General features: G+C 40.1%; 1 protein-coding gene across 1 annotated transcript; it reads right to left on the bottom strand.

Moving 5' to 3' along the window:
- Positions 1 to 8,884: 8,884 nt before the first annotated feature.
- Positions 8,885 to 9,514, bottom strand: LOC113773972 (transcriptional regulator SUPERMAN-like). The gene has a single exon (XM_027318563.1). It carries the CDS (start codon positions 9,512 to 9,514, stop codon positions 8,885 to 8,887), a length of 630 nt encoding a protein of 209 aa, XP_027174364.1.
- Between the last annotated feature and the right edge of the window lie 994 nt (positions 9,515 to 10,508).

The following is a 10,508-nucleotide window of genomic DNA, read 5'->3' as shown; positions in this document are numbered from 1 at the left end:
ATACTGGGGAGGACAAATACATTACGAAGGTGACTTTGTTTGTTATATGCCTCGTACTTCCAACCGGACATTAACTTTGAGGCATAGAATTGGATACGGGGAGTTGGTTGACAGGATTTACCACTATATTGGGGTCGATAAAGGGATGTTCAAGCTGAAATTGTTTCTTCGTCAACCGTTGGAGAGTTCCAAATATACTGTTTCCGCAGTGGTGGATGATGAAACTCTTGATGTAATGTACGATCTTTGGATCGAAAGAGTTTCATACATGGCGGAGATTTATATCGAGAAGGAAGAAATCGTCCAAATGCCTGTAGTTAATAGCGTATTCACTGGAGCAATAGGTACTGTTGGTCCAATGATGTCGCTGGTTCATGCATTCATGGATCCAACAAAGTTGCACTTCGGTTCTAGTGTAGTCGTTCCAGAGACTTCATCAGCATGTCATTATATGCATGGTGATCGATCTATGGATTCATTAGAACCAAGGCTCACATCAGGGTCCATGGGTGCCCAGGAATATTTTCATGGCCTGGATTCGATTCCAAGTTTTGGAGATCCAGGTCCATCATGCCATATTTCTCCAATTGGGATCGAGTCTAACCCTGGGCAAGGTTGTCGCAGTTCAGCTGAAAATGATGTATATGCTAGTATACACGATGGGCTCCTTGGCTCTCTTGAAGATGATGTGGAAGAAGATGACCCGGAAGATGACCCGGAAGATGACCCGGAAGTTGATGCGGAAGAGGTTGAAGAGTCGGAGTCGCAAGATGTGTCTGGTAGTGATTCGGATGATGAGCATGAAGGTGGGGGTTTAAGAGTAAACCTCGATATGGACCACTTGGACAGACGCAATAGCACAGCTGGCAGCTCTGCATATGTGCCAAGAGGAATGACATTTTTCTCCGATCTTGGGAACATAGATCATGATGATATGGAAGAGGAGGATGGATTGGAGCGTATTGTAACATTCAGTGAGGAGAATAATAATATACGTCTTCATATGAGATTTGAGAGTAAGCAGCAGCTCAGCCGAGCAGTTAGGATGTGGTCCATCAATCACAATAGGGAGTTCAGAGTTATTGAGAGTAAGAGTAACACGTGGTTTGCTAAGTGCAAGTCATCAATTGATCGACATCCTTCCACTTCAACCGCGCCATCGTATCCACCATGCGAATGGTGTGTTAGAGCCGTAAAGAAAAAGACTCATGGAATGTGGCAAATTACAAAGTGGGTGAATGACCATAACTGCTTGGGCGACATGATTAGAAATAACAATACAAGCCTGACTGCTTCCGTTATTTCAAGGTACATCCTCCGTAGCATTGAAGATGACCCTGGATTAAAGGTCAAGAACATACTAAGTTCCGTTAAAGAAAACTTGAAGGTTGATGTGTCTTACAAAAAAGCCTGGTACGCGAGACGTAAAGCAATTGAGCTTGTGTTTGGATCTTGGGAAGCGAATTTTGCCGAACTACCACAGTATCTCGATGCACTGGTGCAATCCAATCCAGGCACCGTGGTGGAGTGGTCGCATCATTCGGATAGTTCGGATCGAGTTAAGACCTTTAAGTATGTATTCTGGGCTTTTGGACCGGCTATTGAAGCATTCCACATGTGCAGGCCGGTTATATGCGTTGATGGCACTCATTTGCGTGGCGAATACAAGGGCAAACTCCTTGTTGCAGTCACGCAAGATGCGAACAACCACATTCTGCCACTTGCTTATGCCATAGTTGATGAGGAGACGATTTCCAGTTGGTCGTGGTTTATGGAACAATTAAGATATAATGTGGCACTTGATCGACATCCTATATGTGTCATTTCCGATCGCCACAATGGTATCATCTATACTATGACACACTTTGACTATTGGGCGGAACCTTTAGCCTACCATAGATTTTGCCTGCGACATGTTAGGAGCAATTTGATGACACACTTCAAAGGTTTACACCTTCGTAAGTTGTGTTGGGCAATGGGAAGGGCAAGACAATTGCGCAAGTGGCGGATGTTCAGAAGAGAACTACGGAGCATGTTCCCAGATGCTTGGAATTATCTGTCAGCCATTAGTCCAGAAAAGTGGTGTCTATCTCACGACGATGGCCGTCGGTGGGGTATTCTAACTACCAACATATCCGAAAGCTATAATAATGTCTTGCGCGGGGCACGGCATTTGCCAATTCGTGCATGCATTGACATGACATTTCATCGGACAGTTGCGTTATTCAAGACGAGAAGGGAAGATGCTTCACATTGTCGCAATCCTTTTCCCCCAAGGATATGGCGGCGTTTTAAATATGCTTAGCGGAAGGCAGGCGCCCACAGAGTCATTGAGTTCGATGGCCCATCGGGCGTATATAAGGTTATCACAGGTACTTCATCTTGCTAAGATTTTATTTCAGATAGGTACTTCATCTTTTCTAGCTAGAATTTTGGTCGCCTTGGCTTTGATGGCAAAATCTTGGAGCAGTTGCTCTTCAACTGTACAGTTATGATTTTGATCAAAAGACTCCACGCATGCCTTTTGGGATTGGGATCTCCTAACTCTTTGTATTCAATTCAGACATTATTCAGATAGGAGTACCATAGAATGGTAGAATGGTATTGGTATATATGCCAAATGCAGTTTCTGAATATATATCCCTTTAGAAATGTGTTATCATTCGAGAATTTTTCTGCTCTCAATTTACGCATTTAAAAACCAGGTAAAAATTTCTGCCTGCAAAATTTTATCAAGTTGAACATGAAACTATCTCAGCATATAAAAATGCATCCATTATATGGTGTAACTTAGAACTGCGAGGTATAGTATTATTATATGAGAACCCTAATTCAATTTGTTTGTGTTTTTACTTGATGTATTCTGTTAACCAAGAGCTTCAGTAGTCTATGTACGATATTTGGTTGTGTTTTTTTGGCACATGTTGGCAGGGAGTTTAGCCCTTTTACAAGGGGAAACTCTGCAGAAATTTTGTAAAATTCTTATATAACAAGTGTGAGCAAGTTTATCCATTTTCTAATGAACATCTTTGCTTTTTGGTATAGGTATTATGGCTCGCACAAGGAGGGCTCGCATTCGTACTCCTACTCCTTCCTCAAGTGAGGAACACACACCCTCTATGCACGAGGAGTCACCTGAGCAAGAATCTTCCTCACCTGAGTCGCCACCTCGTTCTCGCCGGAAGACCGCATCTACTAGCCGTGACGAGCCACCGCCAGACTACGATACCACACGATTCACATCGCTCGAAAACCAAGAGTGGTATGAAGCCGGACTGGACAAGGAGATCATCATTGAGAAACACTTGGCACCGGAGGTGGACGCGCACTATCACATTTCTACAGCATTCAAGAGACTTGGATGGGAGAACATCCTTCGGTTGCCCAAGCACTACTACCCCAACCTAGTCCGGGAGTTCTATGCTAATGTAGAAAACAAGGAGAGCCACAGTGGCAACCTCATTGTGTCACGGGTTAGAGGCAAGAGAGTGGCTCTCAATCGAGATGCACTGAGACGCTTCGTCGAACTCAAAGACGAAGGCGACGACGTCAAATTGACCAAGGAGTTCAAAGCTAGAGATCCTTGGCAAGTGGGAGAGGCTGTGGGACGTCTAAAGGGGCAGTACCGTGAGCGAGGAAGTTCGAAAAAACTCACGGTATATGCCGACTCCTTCGATCATCGGTTCCACCTGATCTTCTATCTTTTTGCCTTTAATGTGGTGCCGAAAAAGAGTGGCAAACGGGAGATCCGAAATAGCGATCTCTATTTTTTGGATAAGATGATACATGGAGTGGGTAGGCAGTTGACCGGAATTCCTCTACCCAGCATTATCATCAGTTATATGCGGACCACAGCTCGCATGAGGCCCGGCGACACTTGTTTCGGATTTCCTCGACTGCTATCACTTGTTTTTGAGAAGCTCAAGATTCCTCTTGGAACCGAGAGAGCGGTTGTAACTAGGTCGGCCGAGGAGGTTAATGCTACGATACTCAAATCCTTGGGTATTTCTACGGATTTTGGAGCTGCTTTGGTCCGGGACACAGGAGAGGCATCGACTTCCACTCAGCCTCCGCCTCGTACTGAACCACAAGCGGAAACTCAAGGGACGGAGGCACAACAGACTCTTCATCCTCCGATTCCGCGACTACCTCCTCAACCGCGCTCCAAGTGGCAAGAGCTCCTAAATGCCATTTGTTGTATGGAGACGCGAGTTGTCGAGCGCATTGACCAGACGGAGCGGATGATGACCGAGCGACTCGACCGACATGATCGCCGTCTTCGTGCGATCGAGGATCATTTCCATATCCGCCGGTCCCCTACTCCTACACCTCATCAAGAGGAGGGCCATATTGGTACCTCACAGAGTCCTCATGGAGCCGAGCAGGCAGTAGACCCTCGTTCCCAGCAGCCATGATGCTCTTTAGCGGATTGGATCTTTTATTTCTTTATTTTTCTTTTCTTTTGTTAAGACAAACTTTGTAGATTTTATTTTTCTTTTACTTCAATCATCTTGTGCTACTTATGGTGTTTGGTTAAAGTTTAATTCTTATTTGGCTTGGAATGAATTATTATGCTATTAGGATTTTTACATTTTAGAAAGTATATTTGGTTAAATAAGAAAAATTATGCTTACAATTTTGCAAGATTAATGATATTTATCTAGTTTTACATGAGATTTTCCTATAAGTGACTGATATAGTCAAAGACAAGGCCAAATCCTTCCTTTAATTATACTTAGAATTCCCAAGCATACGTAAAATGTTGCATTTTCAGTATATTCACGTGACTTTTATTAATAACATGTTTATACATGCTCATGGACTCATTTGCTGTGCATGTAATGGTCAAAAGTGCCATTTTTGTGTAAAAATGCAAAAATGATCAAAGAATCTCACCCTTCGATTTACAATGTAGATGTGTTTGATGTGTTTTAAGAGATTGGATATTGTACTTTTGGTATATTACATGTGCGTGGGAGGTTAAATTTCATAAAACGTTTTTCCAACGCATGTTTTGGAATTGGCCGGAAAAGAGAGAAAAAGTTTGAAAAATTGCAGTTTCTGCAATTAGTGCAGAGAACTACAGATCCGAGCTCGGATCCTAATTGCCCAGACGGATCCGACGGCGTATCCTTTGATCCGAGCTCGGATCCAAAAAATCTTCATAAATATTCGACGGCTCGTCTGTGCTTCCGGTGCTGCGGATCCGAACCATGCCGGATCCGCACCCTTTCAGTTTCGAACCGAGCTCGGATCGTTTCACGGATATAGGAGAACCGAAGCCTCGTTTCTGCACTTTTCACAATTTTCTTCCCTCTTTTCACCGAACCCTAACCCTCTCTCTATAATCTTCCTTTCCATCCGTTCACTCCCTAATCTTTCTAAAATTACAATTGAAATTGTAACAGATATTAATGACTATTAACTATTAGATTCTTATAACTAATATTCACTGGTGTCAACAAATAAATACGATTCATTAATAACAAAGGAAAATTAGAATTTGATTAAAAAAATTTATTTGATAGAAAAGGGAAAAAAGTTAGTATTTTATTCATAAATTACAGTCAACACCTTACATGTTAACAATTTCATTCTATTTTTACATTGTTATATGAAATACAGAGAACTATGCATGTGTACTTTTTCTGCCATTTAAATGTATTATAATAAAATAATGTATTTCCAACCGTAAAAAATGCTCCAACTTTTTTTAAATGAAAATGGTCAAGGCATCATTTTAATTAGAGCAAATAATCACAGGAAATGAAAATAAATATGAAATTCAATCAATCAAGGCATTTAATTGAAAGTAAACAACCCATGTTTAACAAATTAAAAGAAATTGGGACCCAATGGAAAGAATTAAAGAAGTTTGAGGGGTTAAATCATTGTTATTACAAAAATTAAAGGTTTAAACAAAATTAAGGGCTTAAGATGAAACCCACCAAAACTAAATGAAAAAATTCACAAAAAAAGAATGAAAACCCATTTTCTACAATTAAACGACAAAAATTTCCATTTTTCCACTGAAGTTCATAGATCAAAATTATAAGTCTAGAAAAAGTTATTAAACCTTCAAATTCATCCTAAAACTCATTCAAAATCTATCCAAAAATACATTAAGATATATTGAAGAAAAATGGCTTGTTAAGGAGACAAAATTGATTAAGTTATACAATTAGTTGAGCCATAGTAACATTAGTAAAAAAAATAGGGGTTAAAGTGCAAATTTGGAAAAAATCCCATGCATGAGCTTCGGAGAAGCATTTCTCTCATTTTTGGTGTCCTTTCCTCTACAACATGCTGCGTTCCATTACCAACCGAGGAATAAAGATGTACTTTTGGGAGAGCTCGCATTCGCAGAATGCGAGCTCAATAAGTTGAGCTCGCATTCGTGGAATGCGAGCTCTATGACCTCCGAAAAAAAAAATAAAAAAATTCTTCTGACCTCGCATTTCAGGAATGCGAGCTTATCAGAGCTCGCATTCCTGAAATGCGAAGACCCCCCTACGGAATACATAACCAAAATCGCCCCTTTTGTAGAATTTTTTTAAATTTCATCACAAGCTTAGAAATTTCTCATGAACATGATGGCATCGCATCACATTTTATATGGAGGACCCAAAAACAGAAAGCAAAAAAAGAATAGTATAAATGTACTACCAGCTACTCGGTATATTCTTCTTTATGCTAATCAAATTAACTTTTAATCTTAACAATTTGAAACAATTATAAGAAAAGGCCAGAGAACTGTTAGAACAAGATTTCAGATGCGTGGATCCAGCTCCAATAAAAAGAAGAATAAAAATAAAGGCGAACTGTTAGAACATAAGTTAGTACTATATAATTTTGCACATATACACAGAAAGTCACAGAAATATATACATTGACGTGCGTATATGGTTGCAGGATATATCACTTGTACCCTTCCGACATTGCGAAATGCAGGCACTAAAGTAGGAGTAGTTGAACGCATGCACACAAATTTTAGAGGTGAAGAGAGGGAGAGAGAGAATAGTAAATGGAGTTAAAGTTGGAACTTACTGGGCTGTGGACTCATCAAATATGGGTTACTACAAAGGGAAAGGCCATCATAACACTGACACCCGAGACACATATATGTTGGGAACACGCAAAAAGGAGGCATCAGAGCTGTAGTCCTTGGAAAATACAAACTTCCACCCCTTTTCCCGTATGCACTATGCACACACCAAAATTCTACCTACAAGGCCACGCTACAGCCATTCATTTTGATTTTTCAAGGGAATGAGTGATATAGAAGTAGAACGTGGAGATTTATGTCTTCCTCTCCTGATCATCCTCCAGTTCTCTTCCTGCGGTCCTAGCTTTCCTGCTCTACTTCTCTACACAAACCATTTTACTTGTTTTTCGAGTGATCACATCGAGTTTTCATACAAATCATTCTATTCCTCCGCCCCCTCTGTATCTATATATATACATGTGCGATCAAATATATCCTATCCTCAACGCAGGATGCTGGTTGATCATTTTGTGTGCAAGTCTTCTAGCACTTGTTCTTCTTGCAACAAGAGAATTTAATGTTTGGACCATGGAAGCAAGGACAACTCCTCACTTGCTGTTTGTTTTTAGGTTTTATGTTGTGTAATCAATCATATGTTAAAGAATAATATTGCTGGCTTCTGATGATCATCCTTAATGCTTTCAAGTTTCATCATTACCTTTTTATGCCAAAAGAAAAAAGATACCAGTCCCGATGATGAGCCTTTTCTGGCCATCCAGCAGATGCCCGGCCGGAAGGTTTAAATTTATTTCACTGCAAATCTTATTAGAATTGAATCATTCATTAGAGATGGAGTTTCTGACATCAGAAACGGGGGAATACACTTGATCAAGTTATGCAAAGAATCGTTAGACATTACAATTATCGTTTAAATGTTAATTGAGATAATTGTGACACATTCATTACGTACCCGTTTCCAAATGTTAACAGGGAAGTGCCCCTAAAAGTTTGAGGGATGACAAAATGTTGAGGTTCTTCAAAGACATATTAATTCAAGGACTAGAGGACAACTGGGCATTTGAAATCCATTGCACTCGGAATATGGAGATGTAACAAACTATCCTTTATTAATGTCGGGTATTAGAAGTTGGATTTCCCAATTCATTTTGTGCGGCCATCCGTTATGCAGGCACTGAAATGCTTTTCTTTGCCAATTACAAATTACAAATTAAAGCTTAAAGAACGATCTATTCTTTACTTTCTTTTTATTTTCTTTTTTCAGCTGACACGACACTTTGCTTTCCCGTGGAGACTTGAAAACATATTAACTAACTGGAACAATAGCTTATACGACATTAAGAACTAGTCACTTCACCCAGAAAATTGTTTTCTGTAGCTTAGGTTCTGACTTGCATCCTCCTTGTTGATTTATTTTAGGCGTTTCTTTTCATGTTGACACGCCATAGATTGCAGGAGCAGCAACATTTACAGCAATCTAGTGGTACAATCAAAGGAGGAGAAGTTCAAGCTAACTTCTGATGCAAACATTGTTCATCACGACAGCCAGATAAAACTGAAAACGAGCACACAAGAAGATGCGTTCACTTTTCAGGACTTGAACCCTTAAATGTACCTAATGACGCCCACACATACTGCCCCTACTTGTCTGCAGACAGAAGCACAAATCTACAAGTATTAATAGGGAGGGATTTTGAAATCACTAAGGCATTGGAACTTTTTTTTGCCCTTTCATTTGAACCATTAAGTATAAAGTTGACAATGAAAGGAAGGTATTTTCATTCAATTAAAGAAGCTAAACATGAGATTTAGAAAGAGCACACACATCTAAATGCAATGATCAATGAACAATGTATGCGGCTCTCACCTAATACGACTAAATTAAGAGAGCCCGAGTCGAAGCTCCAAATCCAGATCATCCTTTGCATCCCGGAAAAAACCCATGTTTAAGTCCAATCTAACAACCTCTTTCTTTTTCCAAACCCTAGTTTCAGTTCTTTTAGCCAAAATTGGCAATTCTTTAACTTCTAGAAGAGCTCTTTTGCTGAGATTCTTTGGTACATGTCTTCTTGCCCAAGTCAAACGATGATCATCACATTCAGATTGACAGACAGCGGCAGCTTGTTCTTCACTAGCAGCATCAGCATCAGCAGCAGTAGCAGTAGCAGTAGAGGCGGAGGATATTGGTGAAGAGAAGCCTGCGAAAGACGAAAGCGTGTCTGCAGAAAGAGCTGATGAAGGTGAGCCGAAATTAGGGTTAGTGTGAGGGGTTGAGTTGAGACCATCCGATGAAGGTGACAATCTCATTCTAGCCCTATCTCTCCTGTGAATGTTCATATGGCCACCAAGAGCTTGCGCAGACCTGAACTCTTTATTGCAAAAACTACATCTGTAGTTTCTTTGTTGCCATGAGAATCCATATGCACCATGTTTCTCGTAGCTGAACTTGGCATGGTCCCAGCAGCATATCCCTTTCTTCAACTTTTCACCACTCAAGTTCACTTTCTCCATGCCGGCCTACCTTTGCTTCAAGAAGATTAAAAGTATTGGTAGCCCAACTCAGAGTTTGGAGGGGAGGGGAGAGAGAGAGCTGAATTACCAAACATATTGCTGAAGAAAAAGCAGCACTAGCAGAGACTGAGTTCTGGTGTAGGAGCGAGCAAGTGTACTGTTGTTATTGATTGCTTTATACTAAAGTCTAAAGGCAGGAGGAGGGTGCAAGTAAATGTTCTGTGTAAAAATCCACCTGCATATGTCTCTTACCAAATCTAGCTGTTACTCAGCCCGTTAGCCAATGTATACAAAAAGCTCGGTCTGCCAAATTATGCGGTTACTTTATTTTCAGATGCGGGTGCGGTCTAGCGGATATTCATTCAAGATTCTTTTGACACGACTACAATTACGAGTACCTGAATTAAGCGCAATTTGTTTTCTGTTGATGGACTGATTGAGAAGCTCCTACGACAAAACTAGCCTACCAAAGAAGATCTTTCTTTTATTCTCCGTACTACTTTCTTTCGAAAATGCATTTGCCTTTTTTTTTTTTTTTTTGGCTTTCAAGTAGAGAAAAGAAGATATGGGAGCCGAAATAAGAAAATTCGTTTCTGTTATATATATATATATATATATATATATATAGAAAATGTTCAAATTTTGCGACAAGTTTCAAAAGGTCAGTTTGATTATTTGACTTCGAAATTATCATCGTTTGCCTAGAACATCCACTGGGGTATTATGGCTCGATACAAGAGGTCGAATCCTGTAAAAGATGCATGCCAATCTTTGAAAATATGAAAGCAGAAAAAATGTATGGAAAATAGCATATTGAAAAAAAAAAAAAAAAACATATCTAAGCAAGGTAAATGTTTATGGGGGAAGTAGCTCCATATTTGGGGTTTTGTGCGTTTATCCTTCTTTCTCCCGCAAAGTGAAAGCGGATAAGCCCCGGGAAGCTTGATTACATTATTATTAATGGCATTAGATAGACTCTATTAACATTTTTGAA

This window comes from Coffea eugenioides, chromosome 1 (genome assembly GCF_003713205.1).
Source record: "Coffea eugenioides isolate CCC68of chromosome 1, Ceug_1.0, whole genome shotgun sequence".
Taxonomy (NCBI): domain Eukaryota; kingdom Viridiplantae; phylum Streptophyta; class Magnoliopsida; order Gentianales; family Rubiaceae; genus Coffea; species Coffea eugenioides.
This window is presented reverse-complemented; position numbering and strand designations above follow the sequence as displayed.

Coding starts and splice junctions, on each gene's coding strand:
- LOC113773972 (XM_027318563.1), bottom strand. CDS start 9,514: ATGGAGAAAGTGAACTTGAGTGGTGAAAAGTTGAAGAAAGGGATATGC.